This window comes from Stenella coeruleoalba (assembly GCF_951394435.1).
Source record: "Stenella coeruleoalba genome assembly, chromosome: 13".
NCBI classification, from domain to species: Eukaryota; Metazoa; Chordata; class Mammalia; order Artiodactyla; family Delphinidae; genus Stenella; species Stenella coeruleoalba.
The window spans coordinates 63,493,815-63,515,252 of record NC_137159.1 but is presented as its reverse complement, the minus strand read 5'-3'; the positions used below and the strand labels follow the sequence as shown (position 1 = coordinate 63,515,252).

At 41.0% G+C, this 21,438-nt stretch overlaps 1 protein-coding gene across 1 annotated transcript in view; it reads left to right on the top strand.

Annotated features, from left to right (window-relative positions):
• RASGRP3 (RAS guanyl releasing protein 3) overlaps positions 1-20,067 on the top strand; it is a 40,788-nt gene extending 20,721 nt beyond the window's left edge. The window contains exons 11-16 of the mRNA XM_079941187.1: positions 5,666-5,781; positions 8,353-8,500; positions 13,471-13,507; positions 15,988-16,113; positions 16,460-16,824; positions 18,389-20,067. Coding sequence (XP_079797313.1) covers positions 5,666-5,781; positions 8,353-8,500; positions 13,471-13,507; positions 15,988-16,113; positions 16,460-16,824; positions 18,389-18,397 — 801 coding nt within the window. The 3' untranslated portion in view covers positions 18,398-20,067. The remainder of the gene's footprint in view (positions 1-5,665; positions 5,782-8,352; positions 8,501-13,470; positions 13,508-15,987; positions 16,114-16,459; positions 16,825-18,388) is intronic.
• Positions 20,068-21,438: the final 1,371 nt, after the last annotated feature.

Sequence of the window (21,438 nt, the reverse complement as noted above, 5' to 3'; positions counted from 1 at the left end):
CTTGCCCAAATACTCTCAGCTACTTAGAACCCCTCACTTCCCCAGGCATTTGACACTTCTGTCATTGTTCCTGCAACCCAAGGGACTGTTTGAGGATTAGAATCTACTCATTAAAACCCACATGGGGGCTTCCCTGGTGGTGCAGTGGTTAAGAATCTGCCTGTCAATTCAGGGGATATGGGTTTGAGCCCTGGTCCAGGAAGGTCCCACATGTCGCTGAGCAACTAAGCCCGTGCGCCACAACTACTGAGCCTACGCTCTAGAGCCCACAAGCCACAACTACTGAGCCTGCGTGCCACAACTACTGAAGCCCACATGCCATAACTACTGAGGCCCACACACCTAGAGTCCATGCTCCACAATAAGAGAAGCCACCCAATGAGAAGCCCGTGCACCGCAACAAAGAGTAGCCCCTGCTCACCGCAACTAGAAAAAGCCCTCAGGCAGCAACAAAGAACCAATGGAGCCAAGAATAAGTAAATAAATAAATAAGTTTATTATTTATAATAAAAAAAACCCACATGGGTCACCATAAAATGCTGGATAAATTGGTTACCTGAGGGTAGGAAAAAAGACTGTAAGTTGAGTAGTTTCTCCAGCTGTATATATTTGGGGGTCTGTGACACCGCAGCGCAACAGCATTTAGGTCAGAAACATCACTTAATGAAGGGCAAGATTGTGTCAGAATTTTCCATATTAAAAACAACAAAAAAAGAGTAGATGCACCAATGTGGGAAAGATGGAAATATCTCAGACACTAGAAATTGTGATTGTTGATTAAACATCTCCCTTCACGGACTAGTACATCCTCAGATGCAATAGGAACAAGTCTTTGGGATATTATGTGCTCTTTGCTGGGAAAGGACGTTTACAGAAAAAGAATGTTCTATATCTTGGATTATCCATGGAACTATGAAGTGCTGAAAGAAAAGTTGCATGGGGCATGGGAGTCAGGAAGGGGAGATTAGAAAGGGTGAGGGAAGGGGATGAGACAGCCATAAGGTCCAGTGGAGACCATGTGATGATGTGGTAGTGACAGACCCAACTTGGAGCCAGGGAAGGTGGGCAAAGGATCTGGGTGCATGGAGTTGCAGCTCAGGAAGGTCTAGAATCAGGAAATGAATGAAGTATTTTTTCTCCTACTCTCTCCTCTGCTTTTCTCTGAATGCTCACTCCATTCTCTGCAGACAGACTTTCCTTGCTCCACACGAGGAGCCTCTTTCTCCCCCACCCCTTTGTACCTTACCTCTTTTCTCCAATTCCAGTTTCATGGGGGAAGGTTGGCCCAGTTTGGTTAGATTGAGTACTATTGATTTAATTGAATAAATGACTGGGTTTCATTTGAATTTCCATAATGAATTTTATTCCAAAAAAATCTTGTACTCTCAGTATAAATACAGGTATTAAACTATAAATCGTAAGCACTCCATAATAGTTCATTTTTAAGCAATTTTGATTATGGATAAGCATTGATAGTGAGACTTGCAAAAAAATTCAGTTATTTATGGATAAACTTGTAATGGGTGCTAAACAATCATATTTTTAATTAAGTAATTTGTTCATTTATACTTTGCCTACTTCCCAAAATACTCCTGAAGCAGTTGTGCCCTAAGGCAATACAGATAATATATAACAGAATCCACAGGGGAATTGCCAACAAACACATGAAAGAATGTTCAACATCACTAATCATTAGAGAAATGCAAATCAAAACTACAATGAGGTATCACCTCACACCAGTCAGAATGGCCATCATCAAAATATCTACAAACAATAAATGCTGGAGAGGGTGTGGAGAAAAGGGAACCCTCTTGCGCTGTTGGTGGGAGTGTAAATTGATACAGCCACTATGGAGAACAGTATGGAGGTTCCTTAAAAAACTACAAATAGAACTACCATATGACCCAGCAATCCCACTATTGGGCATATATCCTGAGAAAACCATAATTCAAAAAGAGTCATGTACCACAATGTTCATTGCAGCTCTATTTACAAAAGCCAGGACATGGAAGCAACCTAAGTGTCCATCAACAGATGAATGGATAAAGAAGATGTGGCACATATATACAATGGAATATTACTGAGCCATAAAAAGAAACGAAATTGAGTTATTTGTAGGGAGGTGGATGGACCTAGAGTCTGTCATATGGAGTGAAGTCAGAAAGATAAAGACAAATACCATATGCTAACACATATATATGGAATCTAAAAAAAAAAAAAATACGGTTCTGAAGAACCTAGGGGCAGGACAGGAATAAAGACGCAGACATAGAGGATGGACTTGAGGACACGGGGAGGGGGAAGGGTAATCTGGGACGAAGTGAGAGAGTGGCATGGACTTATATATTCTACCAAGTGTAAAATAGATAGCTAGTGGGAAGCAGCCGCATAGCACAGGGAGATCAGCTCGGTGCTTTGTGTCCACCTGGGAGGGTGGGAGGGAGATGCAAGAGGGAGGAGATTTGGGGATATATGTGTATATATAGCTGATTCACTTTGTTATAAAGTAGAAACTAACACACCGTTGTAAAGCAATTATACTCCAATAAAGATGTTTAAAAAAAAAAGAAATCACAGGGGAAAGAGAGATTGCTTCATTATAACTGGACTCTAAGTCAAATGTTTGCATACATATGTTTGCAGGGAGAACTTACAAACTTTTTGAAAATCCAATTTAGCAGAGGGCAATGGAAAAATCTTTTTTCTTTTTTTTTTGCTGTACACGGCCCTCTCACTGTTGTGGCCTCTCCCGTTGCGGAGCACAGGCTCTGAACGCGCAGGCTCAGCGGCCATGGCTCACGGGCCCAGCCGCTCCGCGGCATGTGGGATCCTCCCAGACCAGGGCACGAACCCATGTCCCCTGCATCGGCAGGCAGACTCTCAACCACTGCGCCACCAGGGAAGCCCAAAAAAAATCTTCCTTATTTTTCTCTGATTATAAAGAAAGCCAGGGCAGTCCACTGGTTAGGACTCAGCACTTTCACTGACATGGCCCCAGGTTAAATACCTGGTTGGGGAATTAAGATCCCGCAAGCCACGTGGTGCAGCAAAAAAATAAAAAAATTAAAAAGCTGAATATTAAAACATTTCAGAAATAGAAAGTTTTACTTTCAGGACTTGATGTCTCTTCTGTCTAGGGTTAATCACTGGTAAATTGTAGATCATCTTGTCTGATTTTATTCTCCCCCCCCCATACACACACACATATATACATGTATATCTTTGAGAAAGCTTGTTCAGTTATTTCCTTAGAACAATTCCTAGAAGTGGAATTGCTGTGTCAGAGTAAGCACTGATTGTCCTCCAGAAAGATTGTGGCTATTTGCTTTACCAACTTGATAAGAGAGTGCCTATTTTCTCATAACCCTAGGAAATTATCAATTGTTTTAATGTTTTCCAATTTGAGAGATAAAAAAAAGTTTCATTAGTATTTCCATAATTACTAGCAGAATTGAATGTCTTTCCATGAATGTATTGTCCATTTGTATTTTTACTTTGGTGATCCTCTGTTTTCCTTTTGTGTCCTCTCGTAAGTGTTGCAAATGATTTTCTCTGTCATTTATATTTAAATTTGTTAATTGAGCTTTTTTGATTCAGATATTTTGCATTTTATTGTAATGAAATACTTTTGTTTATGACCTCTGACTTGGATGTCGTCCTAAGAAAGATCTTTCCTACTCAAAGATAATAAAACATGAAAAATATTTTTATCTATTTACCTTTGGGTTTTTATAACTTAATTTTTACATTAAAATATTTAAGGCATCTGGAATTTAGTTTGGGGGCAATTTATTTTATAAGATTATCAGCCATTTAACTCAACAGCAATTATTAGGTAACCCATAATTTCCCTGTGGATTTGAATAGATACTTTTGGATATTCTGAATTCTTACATACATATGGATCTGTTTCTGGACTGTACTCTCTGCAGTAAGTTGCAATACCATGTTGTTTTGACTAATGTATCTTTGATTTCTGATAGGGCACATTGCCCCTCATTACCCGTCGTTGTTTTAGTTAAAATATAACTGACCTTCTAGGTGTTCTAGGTGCACAACATAGTGATTCAATATTTCTACACATTACAAAATGATCACCACAATAAGTCTAGTTACCATCTGTCACCATACAATGATATTAAAATATTACTGACTATATTACCCATGCTGTACTTTCCATCCCGTGACTCGTTTATTTTATAACTGGAAGTTTGCACCTCTTAATTTCCCTCACCTATTCATTCATCCTCCCACTCCTCTCACCTCTGGCAACCACATGTTTGTTCTCTGTATCTATGAATCTGTTTCTGGTTTTTTTTTGTTTGTTCATTTGTTTTTTAGATCCCACATACAAGTGAAATCCTATGATATTTGTCTTTCTCCACCTGACTTATTTCACTTAGGGTAATACCCTAAGGTCTATCTATGTTGTCAAAAAATGGCAAGATTTCATTCTTTTTTATGGCTGAGTCATATTCCATTTTATTTATATACCACATTTTTATCTATTCATCTATTGATGAACACTTATGTTGCTTCCATATCTTGGCTATTGTAAATAACGCTGGAATGAACACAGGGATGTATATATCTTTCAAATTAGTGTTTTTGATTTCTTTGGAAAAAATACCCAGAAGTGGAATTACTGGATTGTATGATAGCTCTGTTTTTAATTTTTTGAGGAACTTCTATACTGTTTTCCATAGTAGCAGCACCAATTTGTAATCCCAACAACAGTACATGAGGGTTCCCTTTTCTCCTCACCCTCACCGACACTTGTTATTTGTTGTCTTTTTGATCATAGCCATTCTGACAGGTGTGAGGTGGTATCTCTGTGTGGTCTTGATTTGCATTGCCCTGAGATGAGTGATAAGTGATGTTGAACATCTTTTCATGTGTCTGTTGGCCATCTGTAAGTCTTCTTTGGAAAAATGTTTATTCAGGTCCTCTACCTATTTTTTAATTGGGTTGTTTGTTTTTTGATATTGAGTTGTATGAGTTCTTTGTATATTTTGAATATTATCCCCTTATCAGAGATATCATTTGCAAGTATCTTCTGCTATTCAGTAGGTGGCCTTTTCATTTTGTTGATAGTTTCCTTCCCTGTGCAAAAGCTTTTTAGTTTGATATAGTCCCAGTTGTTTGATTTTGCTTTTGTTTCCCTTGCCTGAGATCATTACTCCTCATCTTAAACAAACAATTTTAGGTTATTCTCAACATGTTCACTTCTATAGGAACTTTAGAATCAATTTGTTCATTTCAAACGAATTCCCACCGGGATTTTGACTGCAATTACATTAAATGTATACTTTGATTTTTGAGATAATTTAACATTTTAAAGTTTCATTTTCTATTGTCATGGTACTGGCATTTGTGAATTCACCAAGCCTTACTCCTACTCAACCCTGAGGTCTCAGTTGAGACCTTGCTTTCTCCAGGAAACATTTTAAAATCTCCCTTCCCCCTCCCCCAGCACTCTGTCTTTATCCTCAACGTTGCACTTATCTCATTATACCATAAAGGCGTCTCAATTTTGTTATCTCCTACTAGATTCCAAGCTCCTTGATAGAAAAAATAATATGCTAGTTATCATTGCTTTCCCAGTAACAATTCAGAGGCTGATTCATAAATAGTCATTCAATAAATATTTGCCTTTCCTTTGCAGTCTGTGTTTAGAAATTATGACCATGACCAGGATGGGTACATCTCCCAAGAGGACTTTGAAAGTATAGCTGCCAATTTTCCCTTCTTGGATTCCTTTTGTGTGCTGGACAAAGATCAGTAAGTTTAATTTTGTTTTATTGTAATGCAACTGTCCCGAAGCAGAAAATTACTACGAAAGGAGAGCAGGGAAACCTTTAATTTATGTCTTGACAGAGTTGATCCTAGTGTATTGATGAAAGGTGTCTAAGGTGTCTTTTCACTGATTTTTTTCTTGGTGTCCACAAACATGACTGGCTGGATGGAATCACAGGGCAGACCACATCATCGTGTTAAGTACAAGTGCTCACTTACAAATTAGCCTAGCTCTCCATTTCCGATTATTACTGCTGCAACTTAGCTAGTTCATCAACCCCAAAACCTCCATCAAAAAAGAATAGAGACTAAATATAGTTAGATCTAGCATGGTGGAGTCCTCAGCATCAGTGCACCCAGGGGCAATCTTAAAAGTCATCAAGTAAGTAAGATCTTTTTTTACATTACTTACGATCTTCAGGAGAGCCGGTGATGGCTGCAGATAGCCAAGAAGTGTTTATGCTTTGTTTTTTCATTTGCTAGTTCAGAGGTTGTCTTGAGAAACAAAGGAAAAAATATATTTCTCTTTAGCTTCAAATGATTCATGGGAGATTAAATAACTTCAGAGGCTAAAACCTGGATCATTAAAAAATTATAATGATTAAAAAAAAATTTGCCAAGAAACCCTGGCATTAATAATTTTATCACTTCATTTTTAGTTATGTGAGATCAGTTCCTAGTTTAAAAATCATCTGTAATGAAATGCTGGATTTTATATTGGTTAAATGTCCAAGTTATATCACATTAAAATTCTCTAATATTTTTGTTGGTGTGAGAATTAAACGAAAATTAAAGCCTTGGTACTTTATCATAAACATCTTAAAACCTTAATCCATCTTCATTGTATAACAGAGAATACTTTTAAAATAAAATTATTAGAAACATACACTTCCTTTATAAAATAAAACTTAAGTTTTATTTTATAAAACTTACTTCCCACTAACTACCCACTTCTTCCCTCAGTTTGTTTCTGTCAGTGACATGTTCGTAGAACATGAACTTAAAATCACTTCCCAGTCTTCATTTTGTTTCTCTGCCGGTTCTTGTTTGGAACAGAGAGTGTCCCAGCAGATATATTTTTTTTCCTAAAAAAACTTTTTTCCCCTAAAAATGAAGGTTTAAAGTATTCATAGCTTACATGATTTCTTTTGTCAGACAGGCTTAGATATGTTGATTTTGAGAGAAGAATGGACCATCCAGGAGAAGAGTCTAACAAGTTGTCAAAGATATGGCGCCAAGATTCAGTAGAACGGTTAGGGCAAGAGACATAGATTGTTAGGTCTTCAGCCCAGTCGTGTTAGCTGGAGTTCCAGGAGTGTTAGCACAGTCTGATGGGAAAGTTTAGAGGAACATGAGCACGGGGACCTGAGGAATGCAGCTTCAGGGACTCCTCTCCCCACGTGCAGCAACTGAAAGGAAGACGTGGATCCTGCAGAAGAGCTGGCAAAGGAGGCGCATAAGAGGCAGGAGGGAAACCAGGGCTACATGGAATCACAGGGGACTGTGGAGGAGGGAGTGTCAAAAAGGAGGAAACCTGTCCCATGTCACATGCTGCCAGGAGGTCAAGTTCAAGGAATGAGAAAAGGCTGCTGAGGATGTCACTGTGACAGTTTCAGTAGAATGGTGGGTTAGAAACCTGGTTATATGGAGGAAAGAGTAATTGAAAGAAATGGAAAAAATCTCTAACGAGTACTCTTCTTGAAAACTGCAGGAGTAAGAGAAGAAAAAGGGAAAAGACAAATGTTGGAAATGGAGGCAGGATTGAGGAAAGACATTTGTAAGGAGGGGAAGTCCTGAGTGTATTTGTAAACAGAGGAAAGAGTGGGTGACAAGATGCAGCAGGAGAAACATGGTCCTGGAGAGGCTGGAGAGTGGGGGAGGGGAGAATGACCCCCCCCCAAGAGAGGACCGACGAGATATAAAGGAATTCTGAACTGGCATGGAAGGGTATGGAGAGAAGGCAATATGCAGCTCCCTTACGCCAATGGATTTGATCTTTTTTGGTAAACAAGAAGTCAGGGTGTGTGGTGGTAGATGCAACCAGAGTTTCTATGTGGAGAAGATCTGGAAGAATCACTCTAGTGAATGATCTGTGAGCCAGTAAGACATGAATGAAAAGATTACCAGTGGTAGTGGCCTGGATGACATCAGGCAGAATGAATATGAGAATGGTAGGTCCAGTTTTCACAGTTTTCTGCCTTTCTCTAGCAACCTGATTCTTGCAAACTCTATTATGAGGCAAAGGCTAGAAAGGAGATGTCTTTCTGGAAGCTACTACTTGGTAATGAAGAAGACTTTCTGTGCTGCAGTGCACAAGCCACACACACACACACACACGCACACACACACATATCTTCTGCTTGCTAAGAAAGCCTTTGACACTGAAAGCTGTCCTTTGAGTTTCTCTCTTTTCAGATGTGACAGGAAAGTGAACATTCCCCACCCCCCACCCCCCGCTTTTGTCCAGAAAGGTTTGGGAGGTGAGTGATTTAAGTGTGGCAATTACTTAGCAACATGGCATTCAAAGATCCCTCTCTTCTTTGATTCTCTTCACAGGGATGGTCTAATTAGTAAGGATGAAATGATGGCTTACTTCCTGAGAGCTAAGTCCCAACTACACTGTAAAATGGGACCGGGATTTGTCCATAATTTTCAGGAGATGACCTATCTCAAGCCAACCTTCTGTGAACACTGTGCAGGATTTGTAAGTCTGTTTTCCATTGCTTTCTCTTCTATGTAGTGATTTGTGCAGTATTCTGAGAATGTGGGAAAATGATACATGAACAGAGTCCATTGTCTGCCTTAGATCCAAAGTAAAACATGATGGCTCCCTGAAATTAAACATGCAATTAAAAACGAAAGCAAGATCTGCAGATTTAGCTATGTTCTTTCTAGGAATGCAGGGCTGGAGAAGACAGGGAAGGTTGGTGAGGCGTATTAACTCAGGAGAGCAGTTTGTCTGTTAATACCTGCCAGGGAAAAGTTCTGCCCAATGAGCCATGGCACCCATCACTGAGTGCAGTTAAGTGGTATATTTATTATAGCCGGTTCCTCTCAGTTCTTGTCTCATATGGTGTCAGTCACTAGAAATCTATCATGATATGGCTCCATAATTCATAACTCAGAAAGGAAAAAAAATCTTTTCGAAGAGAAGATGGTTATAATAATAAATAACATTTACTTGGCATTTGACAGTAATAAAATATTTCCTGAGGCATTAGTGTAATTAATCCTCATAACTAGCCCATAAGGTGGGCCTTTTACTCTCCCCATTTGCATATGAATGTAGAGAGGTCCAGAGAGGATAACTCAAGTTTCCCAGGTTTTCACAGCCAGTAATGACTAGAGCCAGGACTCAAACTCTAGTGTTCTGGCTCTACCTACACCACCGCAACAAATGAAGGTTGTACACCTCACTTCCCCACATCTGATGATCCTGTAGCAACTAAGGTCATGTTTGGCCCTGGTGTTAAACAAAGACCCTCGAGCTCTGAACATCTTCTAGTTGATATCCAAGTAATGTAAGATGGAAAATGTAGTACTCTACACAAGGGTAGCCCAGCAGCCAGGTGAGTGGCATTTGTCCAGATGCCAGCTCAGTTTTGTTAGCTTCATTCAGCAGTCATGTCCCCCTGTGGACCCGTATGGAATTCGTAGCTGATATCATATACGCTCCCATTAAATTACATTTTTCGCTTTCAGTCTTGAATAACTGGCTTTGGGGAGCCAAAGGGCAGGCGTTTGAATTCAAGCACACACCCCGCTGAGAAAAGGTAAATTAGAGGCAGTGGTTACCTCAAAGATGGCCCCCCCATGATCATAGAAGCTGCTGTGATCAAGGGGCAAGGCAGCCTAACCAGCTCTCTTAGCCCACCCCAGGGAAGGAGAGGTTCTCCTACCAGCTACACCACTGGGATTGCATCACCTGACCATTTTATCATCAAACAAATACATTTCCTTCTTCATGTATCTCTCTTCTGATGGGAATGTTTGCCTGTATCTAGACCTGAAAAATGCTCAAGTGGTACGGAGCCATGTGTAACTCTCTCCTGCAGAGTGAGGCCCAGGGAATCTGTTTGGCCCTGGCCTGGCACAGCCAAAAGTCAGGCTGAGACATCTGACCCATGGTGTGGTGTGAGAGTTGGTAGGTCCTTATCAAATCTCAAGGTCTTGTCTCTGCTCTCCAGTCCTTCTGGATGTCTCTCCCTTCCATGGAGGCTCTGGTTCTATAGAAGCAGCAAGGTAGGCTTTCTTGGGAGCTTCCACACACTTCCCTCCCCAACTCATCAGAGCGGATTTGCTGGCGCTAGGTTTTTGATGCAGCTGTGATCAGGTCGAAAGCTCTGGACTTGGAGTCCAGAACTCTGACTTTGAATCTCAATTCTGCCCCTTATTAATCTATGTCCTTGACCAAATTATTGATCATCTTTGAGTCGCTGTTTTCCTATCTGTAAGAGGGGGTTAAGACTTACCTGCCACGTTGTTGTGGTATTAAATGATATCAGACATGTTGCATACCACAGAGCTCAGAGTGAATCTTTCTCTTTTTTTAGTGTTCCTTTATGCTTTTGGAGTTTTATCGAAATTAACTCATTCAGAGTTTTAATATCCCTTTTTATTTTTCAAAATATACTTAATTTCCTTGCTATAATTTGAATTGATCTTTACTCACACACCTTTTTTAAAAAGTTCTTTGGTTTTCAAAGGGATTTATAAATACCATGCTCTAGCTGGGTCATTGAAAGGAACTGTGGGGGAATAGAAGGAACTATTTTTTAGTGCTTGGACCACCTGCTTTTGAAATAAATTCCATTTTAAGGGTAAGGAAGACAAATAGACACTGCTTGAAATACATTGATTTTAGAATTAGAATTCCAGAGCTGAAAGAATTTTGCTAATTCCCTTATTTTGAGCTCTGGAGAAGTTAAGTGACTTCCCTAAGGTCACATGGATCACTAGCAGCAGAACCATGACTCATGTTTAGTTCTTCTTACTCCCAGTCGAGTGCTCCTCCCACCACAGTCACTCCAAGTCTTACAGTAGCCTCAGGTCTCTAAATCAGAGACTGTGGGAAGTACCCTCTCCTGTCCTTGGCTGGCACGCTGACCCAGAGCCTCTTCGTGCCTCGTGTTGTCTCCCGCTTTTTTTTTTTTTTTTTTTTTTGGCGGTACGCGGGCCTCTCACTGTTGTGGCCTCTCCCGCTGTGGAGCACAGGCTCTGGACGCGCAGGCTCAGCGGCCATGGCTCACGGGCCCAGCCGCTCCGCGTCATGTGGGATCTTCCCGGACCAGGGCACGAACCCGTGTCCCCTGCATCGGCAGGCGGACTCTCAACCACTGCGCCAGCAGGGAAGACCCCCTGCTTCTTAAGTAAGCATTAGCAAGCAACGCCCTGACTTGCCCGCCTCATGGGACTCATGCTTGACTTTATCTTCTTCAGCAGTTTCTGCAGCTGTGCTAATAACGTGCCATAGCCAGAGATTTGGATGCTTCTTAAACCTTATCCTGTCTTGTCCTAGATCAGCGGCTTTTGTTCTGATCACACACAAAACTCCCAGGAGCAATGGCTTCCTCTCTTTCCCTGAAGTGACATACTCTTCACATTCTTCTTTTCCTACTTACTAGCTATGAGATCTTGCCAAATGACTTCACCTCTCTGTAGCTTAGTCTCCTCATCTGTAAAAATGAGAAAATTATTATTACCTATCTCATAAGGATATTGTGAGCATTAAATGAATTGCTACATGGGACTTCCCTGGTGGTTCAGTGGTTAAGAATCCGCCTGCCAATGCAGGGGACATGGGTTCGATCCCTGGTCCGGGAAGATTCCACATGCCATGGAGCAACTAAGCCCATGCGCCACAACTACTGACCCTGCACTCTGGAGCACGCGAGCCACAACTACTGAGCCCATGTGCCACAATTACTGAAGCCTGCACTCTAGAGCCCATGCTCTGCAACAAGGGAAGCCACCACAATGAGAAGCCCGTGCACCGCAACGAAGAGTAGTCCCCGCCGCCACAACTAGAGAAAGACTGCGCGCAGCAATGAGGACCAAACACAGCCAAAAATATATAAATAAATAAATTAATTAATTAATTAAAAAAAGACTTGCTACACATAGCTTAAAACTGTGCCTTTCACATAGCAAGAGTTCATTAAATGTTAGCTATCATTGTTATTTTTGTTATTACTATTACCAAGGGCTCTGTGAGGAAACGATTTCTCATCGCTACAAAGTTTCCCAGATGTGGGACCTTGCAAATTATTTAACTTCCTGCATCATCACACTCACCTTTTATAAAAGGGAAGCAAACTGGATTATCGTTAAGATCATTATAGCTCTGACAGATGTGATTGGCCTACCCACCCACTTTCCTTTTCCGTACTGACACCTCCCCATCCCTTTTCCAGTCATCCTAGGCACCTGAGGCCTCGCTTCCAGTTAGTTGTCTTAATAATCCTTCCTGTCTCCAAGGCAAAGTGTTGCCCTGTCCCAAGAGACATTTGCATTTTAATAATGTTTTCTGGAGGACCAAATAACTTTTAAGGCTCAAAGGAATCACTCTCCACTGATGGAATTTCCTTGTCAGAAAGAGAGTAAGGAGCAACTTTCCCAAAGCCTTGAATCCCTTCACATCAGTAGCTACTCTCCTAGGGCCATGATGCCCACACTCAGAGCATTGTTCTGCTATAACACATTGTGAACAACACTCCCATCAATGCCAGTAGCCCACCAGCCCTCTTTCTTTCAAAATTATTTTATTAGGTAGATATCAGCCACTTAGCCTAACCACTCAAAGTGTAGAAATGGAGCTTCTCCAACTTGAGCTAAGCCCGTTTAATTCATCAGCACTGTATGTTCCTGATGCCCCTGGTTCCCATATGCAAGTGCTGCAGGAGGCCTGGGAAAGAATGTGGGAAGTTCCCTTCTTCACAGAGATTACAGTGTGGCAGAGGTTTGTGAAGACACCACCACCAGGATGATGCCCCTGAACCGCCTGGGCAAACACTCCCTTGTTAAACTGTAGGCCCTCACATCTCTCCTGAGACTCTCGTCACTTCCTACATCCTACTCCTTACTTGCTTGGCAGAATCTGAGCCTTTTCTGCATCTCCCACAGCCCCAGCACAGGCCAAACACGCAGCAAATGCAGAGAATAAATACACAAACAAATGCAAAATCTTTTCCTCTTCTGTATTCTTTCAAGGTAGAAATGCTTCTCAGAAGAGAATCAAGCAAAATCCAAATGCTTTAGTGGGATGCATTGCTTGGGTCGCTTAATTTACCGTAGGGGGCGCCAAGAGCAGCTAGTGTGATTTTAAAAAAAAGCAGAGGGAGCCAGGGGCTATCAAAGGCAGAGTGACAGAGTCTCCCTGTGAGTTTTGCTGAGAGCGCATTATGCCAAAGTCCAATAAATGCACCAACGTCAGTTTCCCATCCCAGCTCCCGTTTGGCTCCCAGAAAGAAAAGGGAAGCAAAACTCCTGTTATTGCCCCAGCTGCGGTGGGCTGGGAGAGGGTCCTTCTATCTGACAGGAAGGGTGTCAGGAGCAGCTACATCCTGTTTGTGCTCTACCAGGCATCACGTTTCCCAGGGCTTCCTTCTCTGTGGCCTTGTTTTCTTTCCAGATTTCTCTCCAGATTCCCTGACATTACTTTGTCTTTTGTTACAGCTCTGGGGCATAATCAAGCAAGGATACAAATGCAAAGGTAAATGTTACTTTGTTAAAATTTTTATTTTATTTTATTTTTTAAATTAATTTGTATTGGAGTATAGTTGCTTTACAATGTTGTGTTAGTTTCTGCTGTACAGAAATGTGAATCAGTTATACATATACATATATCCCCTCTTTTTTAGATTCCCTTCCCATTTAGGTCACCACAGAGCATTGAGTAGAGTTCCCTGTGCTATACAGTAGGTTCTCATTAGTTATCTATTTTATACATAGTAGTGTATATATGTCGATCCCAATCTCCCATTGTTAAAATTTTTAAATGTGACTTTTGGGTCAGGAATCATATTTGTCTGAGGGAAACTTTTTTTTTTTTTGCCGTATGCGGGTCTCTCACTGCTGTGGCCCCTCCCACCGTGGAGCACAGGCCCTGGACGTGCAGGCCCAGTGGCCACAGCTCATGGGCCCAGCCGCTCCACAGCATGTGGGATCCTCCCGGACCGGGGCACGAACCCGTGTCCCCTGCATCGGCAGGCGGACTCTCAACCACTGCGCCACCAGGGAAGCCCTCTGAGGGAAACTTTAAAGCTCTTGGCATCACAGAGAAATTGGGGCTTTGGGGCTACTGGCAACTGAAGAGTTAACGGTCCAGTAAAGGACTCCCTGAAGTTTTGGAGATCCCAGGCTGGAATTTTACCGCTTGTTACAAAGAGCAAGGAAACCACACTTATTATCCCACACACATCTAACCCCTATCTCTAAGATGTCTTGCCCATCATCAGCACACATTTAAGGTGGGAATTCTGAGGAGGGCAAGCCTAATGGAAATACTGTATATAAGAACTTTGTCCTTCAAGGGAAAAAAAAACCCATGCTCATTTCTGTAATACATATGCGTTTCTTTCTACTCTCACATAGCTATTCCTTTCTCTACTAAATCACAGATGATGATGAGAAAAGAGGAGATACATTTGCCCCTTTCAATGAATTTGTTCATATACTTCCCCCATTTAATTGAAATTTATAGCAATTGAATAAATATATATTTGATAAATGCAATAGGAATGTTTGGCTACTTGTAGATATATGATTATTACACATTATTGGTGTTCAGAAAACTGCTGGATATTTTATGCAGACTGTTTATACTGGTTCTTTTAAGAATCTGATAATGCTCTTGAAAAATATAATAAAGCCACAAAATGAAATATCTTAATCACAGAATGCCTTCAGATTAATAATGTTCCCTTGTGATGCCTTTTTTCTCTAGCTGTCTTTCAGTATTTGGCCCTCATTTTACATGGACAGGGAACTTCCTTGAACCTCTATGGGAGCCACCTTTTAGTGCTCAAAAAACAAACAAAAAAACCCTTCCCTTTTGTTCTCTGAATCAGTTGACTTAGTCTAACTTGAATTTTTACTTTCAAGCAGCAGAGATACTGGTTTCTGCCCCTTATCCCCTAGACACACACAGACACAGACAAACACACACACACAATTTTGTGAAGATGAAAATCAATTAAACCCTAAGATCTCTGTTCAGATGGTATTTCTCTTAAAGACATATAGAGTGAAAAGTCTAATTAAAATAGACCAGACATGTCATTGCAATTTGATCTTTCCCTGATGTTATTAAAAAACCATTTGAAACAAGACCATTTAGGGGAAAACGGGTATTGGAAATAATGAGAAAATTCCTCTTTGATGGTGAAAGAAATATACCCTATAAAATGATCATATCTGTTCAGTGATTTCAGAGAAATGTAGGACCCTCATCGTATGAAGTAATTGTGTTGCTATCTTCCAAAGTGGCCAAAATTTTGTACCCCAAGTAGCAATTAATATCTACTTTCTTAACTAAAGCATCTAATGGGAAGGCCACAGAATCTGCTGCATGCCATTTCCAAGCCATAGTCAAATCTGAGACATGTTTATTGAGCATATGCTCACCTTGTCTTCTGCTTCTATGCCAAGAAAGGAAGCAAAAGATATAATCACTTGCTCTGGAAAAGGTTTTGGGAAATGAAGAAGAATAGAAAATGCAGACAAATACTGAATGGAGGGACAGCTTGCTGTAAATATTTAGAGGCAACTGTAGGTCCTGGGAGAGACTAGATGCTGAGGCTTCTCACCCTCATTCTGGCTCAGGGAGCCTCTTTGTGGGGAATCCATCTTGGTCTGGAGAAGAACCCCAGTTCCATGTAATTTGCATTTAGTTTTGGGCAAAGGCAACTCCCCATTCAGGCTGCCCCTGCTTGTTGCTCCCCAGCACTTCAGTGAACTGTGTAGAAGAAGCAGCTGAACAAATACAAGAGAGAACTTTAGGAACCCCAGGAAGGGAAGAGAGTCCCACTGGCCCTTTTACTAGACCTAGACACACCCTGTGGACCTGAGATTAAACACAGAAACAAGGGTGGGGGAGGGGAGGCGTGAGAGCCCAAACGCCAACCTGGAAGCCTGATCAGCACCTGACATGTGGTTCACACTAATCACCTGTGATACTTTTGGTTGTGTCAGACTGTGGAGCCAACTGTCATAAACAGTGCAAAGACCTCCTGGTTCTGGCCTGCCGGAGATTTGCCCGGGCGCCCTCCTTAGGCAGCGGTCATGGGTCACTGCCTGGAAGTCCTTCGTTGCCTCCAGGTAATGTCCTCAACTTTCTTTCCTACTGCAATTTCTCTCTGCTCACCTTCCATGCCTGCACTTTGGTTGGGTTCTGGATCTAAAGCTAGTCAGAGCCATTATAAACATAAAGGTCTTCAGGGTAAGCAGCAGTGGCTAAAGACCCTTGAACCCTACATGCTCCTTTTGGCTTTTGGGTCTCAATAACATGCAGTTCACCTGAGGTCAATTTCATTTCACCTCTGGTCTGTTCCTCTAGGACCTTACCCGTAAGACTCCTGTTGTTTGCACCCACTTTGACGGTTTGCTGTGAAGCAGTCAGATGTATGATTAATCACAATAATCACAGTAATCTTTCCCCTTCCAGTGCAGGATGAGGTTTTCGAGTTCCCTGGCGTCGCAGCTGGACACCGAGACCTGGACAGCAGAGCCATCACACTGGTCACAGGCTCCTCTCGCAAGATCTCCGTGCGGCTGCAGCGGGCCACCACCAGCCAGGCCACCCAGACCGAGCCTGTGTGGTCAGAGGCTGGCTGGGGGGACTCAGGGTCCCACACCTTCCCCAAAATGAAGTCCAAGTTCCATGACAAAGCAGCAAAGGACAAAGGCTTTGCCAAGTGGGAAAATGAGAAGCCCAGGGTGCAGGCTGGTGTGGATGTTGTTGACCGAGGCACTGCGTTCGAACCAGACCAGGATGAAGCTGACATGGTTGAGACCAGACAGGACGGTGAGGTCAGTGCTGGTCAAACCACAAATAAAATCAGAAGAGGGAGGCTGAAAGCAGCTGAGATGAGTGTTATAGTGAGTCCACAAGGCAGCCTGGTAGTTTTGAAAGCAGAATGGTTGGGAATCAAGACATATCACTTTTAGTCTTGTCTTTGGCTAGTTATGTGACTCTGGACAAATGGTCTCTTCTCCTTGGACATCAGTTTTATGATGTATAAAACTGAACCGAATGGGTTCTAAAACTCAGTGAAGGTTTCTGTGTCTGTATACTGACATGATGTCCAGGGACCCTTGACTGTTGCTTGTATCCAATATAACAGTACGCTATACCCATCAGCTTAGTTTTACAAGCTAGAATCAGGGTCCAAACTCAGAGGAGGCAGTGAAAGCAAAAGACATGTAGATAGAGAAGGAGAGCTGGAAACTCTTGCCCCTACTTAAAAAATAATTAAAAAAAGGCTTTTGACAGCATCATGGAGGAGAGGGTGGTGAATATCAGAGACATGGGGACCTCAGCGTTCTATGTGTCAGGCTTTGCCTCCACACAAAAAGTATGTTCAAATCATCCAAAGCAAATTGGGAAACATATGGAATTTGTTAGAACAAGCTGAAAATATAAATTGATTCAAGATGGACTTAGATAAATTTATTAGTCAACAGTCCATAGTGTATTAAGAAAAAGGATTTGGGGAAATTGGTGTCACATTCCTAACCTAAAAGTAATGTCATGGAGGGAAGCCATTGCCTCCCTACTGAATCATTTTCATAAACAGAATATTAGGTTAGGTAGAGACCCTACTGGATCAAGTCAGTGCTCTTTTTTCTCATGACTGGTCCTCCACATTCCACCTGTCCTCAGGAGATCTAAGCGCACAATCTCCATAGTTTCCTATGATGAGAAAATCGCCAATGACCTTTAACCAAAATTCCTCTAGTTCCTTCCTCATCGAAGACAATTAGTAAGGATGCCACACATGGTCTTCAGTAGTATGAAGTTTATCGTAAGTTCCTTCTGAGCCATTGTTTCCTTTCTTTTAACACCAACTTTTTTTTTTTTTTTGTGGTACACGGGCCTCTCACTGTTGTGGCCTCTCCCGTTACGGAGCACAGGCTCTGGACGCGCAGGCTCAGCAGCCATGGCTCATGGGCCCAGCCACTCCGCGGCATGTGGGATCTTCCCGGATGGGGTCAAGAACCCGTGTCCCCTGCATTGGCAGGTGGACTCTCAACCACTGCGCCACCAGGGAAGCCCTAACACCAACTTTTAAAACAGCTTTATTGAGATATAATTTATGTACTATAAAATTTTCCCATTTAAAGTGTATAATTCAATGTTTTTTAGTATATTCACTGAGTTGCACAACCACCACTACAATCTAATTTCAGAACATTTACATCATGTGTTGCGTGGACTACATGGTCTTTTATTTCCCTCTATGAATCTTGAGTACACAAGGCACTGATCATTTGAGATGTTCCCTTGAAATTATCTGATAAACTGCTTTCTAGGAGTAGTCTTATTTTTTTAAATGAGATGCAGCCATACAACAGGTTCTGATTCGTATTGCAGGAAGGCTGACTTCAGGCTGAGGACACTGAAGGCAACTGTGTTGGCATTTGGAAGGAGCAAGATGAGATGCTCTGAAGAACACTCCAAAACTCAGGAAGTTATCTGAAAAGATATCTGGACATTTACTGCCTTGTGACACTGTGGGATCTCCCTGATTGAACTATGGGACAGAGGACTTACCCTATGAACTATTTATTTCCTCCTTCCCTGCTCCTAGTGAGGTGCCACAAAGACTGTGTTATGTAGTTGGTAGTTTTCTCTCCTATCTTTCTCTAGAGCCATTTATATACGGGTGAAATGAAAGCTTTTGTGCATGTACTTGATATTCATTCTCTAAACTCAGACTTTGCTTTTTCTGTGAGAATGTTATTTCAGTATTTTTATAAACTTTTGAGGGGGGTGTTTAACGAGGAGTCGATTTAGGGGTCTTTTTGTGGGCTTTTTGGACGGGACCAGGACTTACTTTTTTGAGGGACAAGGAAGCTCTTCCAGACTTGGAAGGCAGTGGTTCTTCTAATGATGATCTGCTGCAAGGAGAAGCTGTTTACATTGTTCTTACCATACAGTTGCTATTAGAATGTGTAACAAGTCACACTTCTATAATCATATAAGTCTTGCCAATTCTGTATCACTAGGTAGCTACGACACAGTCATGAAAACTATCCTAATATTTATCATTGCCATGGGGGGAAATTAACTAAATACATGTCCCATCTCACTAGGTTTAGCCATCTTTCATAAGACTGCTATTAAGAAGTATGAATAACAATTAAAAAAATCAATTCAAGTTTTTGGGAATAAAATTCAGGAGAAAAACAAACCATCCCTCAAACCCCTTACTGAAATACAATTTTTAAAATTCAACCAGCAATTTTTAAAACCTCAAAATAGTTTTGAGAATTTTGTTTGTTATAAAAGAAAACTTTCTGGTTGTGAAAGAGAGCTCTCATGCTCTTCCTCAGAAATTGCCATCATGATTAAGAAGAGTCATAGAAAGCAAATCATCACAAACCACCTTTGATTAACATTTCATTTAAACTTTTAAAGTATCAATATTTTGAATATCTTCCTTTGACCCAACATTACTAGACGTGGGTCTGTTTCTTACATGATGAGAGAAGAAAGAACTTGGTTGAAGACGTTCAAAAATAGAGATGGGTTTGAGCCTATGGCTGAGGAGAATGACCTGCTACCAAGTGCCCAGTCAGAAACTGGACCCACAGAGGCGCATTGGTCTGCATTTGGTAGTTTAAGTATATATAATCCACATAAGACTGAATTTGTTTCTTTTGGGGCAGTCGCTTCAATAAAAAAATGCCTTTCTTCTCATTTTCCATTAGGTAAATGAAGACAGTTCTGTTCAACAAACACTTGAGTACCTGCTCTGGGCAGGTCCTGTGTTAGATGCACAAAGAGGAACAACTCTTCGTCTCTGCCCTTGGGAGCTGAGAGCCCATGGGCATTTAAGGCAAGATGACCCCTTAAAATAGAGTTTTAAATTAGGTAGAACTGACTTAATCATGCCAAACAGATTCAGAGATCAATTTGCAGAGATATTGCAAGTTAAATGAAGTTATTAGGTGAGGGAGTTGTGATTAAGCTCAAAAATGTAAGAACTCACCATTTGCGAGCACCTCAGGAAGCAAATAGCCATCCCCAGTGTTGGTTCCATGTATATATACCCTCTATTCCTATTCATAAACGCAATGAAATACATGTTAACAAAATTAAAAAGAGAAAACGGCAATTTAAGTACAAGAAACCCTTCTTGTGTGTGTGTTTTTTTTGTTAATGAATGTTAAGACTATTCTTTTTCTTCTCAAAGCAGTTATTTCACTTGCCACTTAGTTTGGGTTATTTTTGATTTTTCACATATGAGAAGAGTTTTATAGGATCAGCCTTCCTGTTACAACGATACTAAATGAACCTCGAGTAAAAACAAACCAAAAAAATAATAAAACTAACATATTATGTGTATATATGTACATAAACTATTTTTGTATATGTGTGTATATATGTGTTTATATGTATACACAGGCATGCAAACACACACACATACACACACATACTACTATTATTACTTTGCTGAAGAGGAATTCGAGTCCATAATAAAGCTGCTTTATAATTTTGATTATATCATTTACTCATAACCAATGGTGGCTCTGATGTTTCCAATATGTCAATTTTCCCATAATCAATAAAATAAGTAAATTAGGCAAACCCATGGTGGAGCAAAAAGAACTATGATGGTTGGTTCCTCCAGACCTTCCTTTTGTAGGTTTGATGATCACTGTCAAAGCAAAAACAAAACCAAAATCTTAACAGTGAATATTGGGAGTTCCCCGGTGCTCTAGTGGTTAGGATTCTGGGCTTTCACTGCTGTGGCCCGGGTTCAATCCATGGTCAGGGAACTGAGATCCCACAAGCTGAATGGCACAGCAAAAAAAAAAAAAAAAAAATTAATAATATTAGATACCAAGAGAGGAAATGTTAGATACTGCAACTGGGTCTTCATTGAAGGATGTGCTAATTGTATTGATGCTTTTTGAGATCTGCCTAAATCAGAGAGTGATCCTAACTGGTATTTGAACATTTTATGTTGAGTGGTGTTTCCTGAAGCAATAATGTCCCCAGATTTCCATGGTAAAACAGCCTCTCCAAAAGACAGAGAGGTTTGCTGTTTAACAATGAAGGCAGGACTCCTACAGAAGGAAGTACCAAACTGTTATTGATGGCAAGAAGCTTAAGCATTCCTAAGATAAACACCTTGATTTTTGACTGAGGAGGTAAATTCAGTCAAATGAGATTCCCACAGCATATCTTTGGCATGCAATCCACAGCCAGATTTAAATCCCATCTATGCTAGTTGTAGTCATGAGATCCTGGGCAAGTCATATACATCTATTTGAGCCTCAATTTTCACATTTGAGAAGGAGAGATTTTACAACCTTCTTCATAGAGTTGTTGTAAGGATCAAGTCTAATAGTACATGTAGAAGTACTGTGTAAAGACCTTATAAATTAATATTATTTTACAGTTAAACAAGGTTC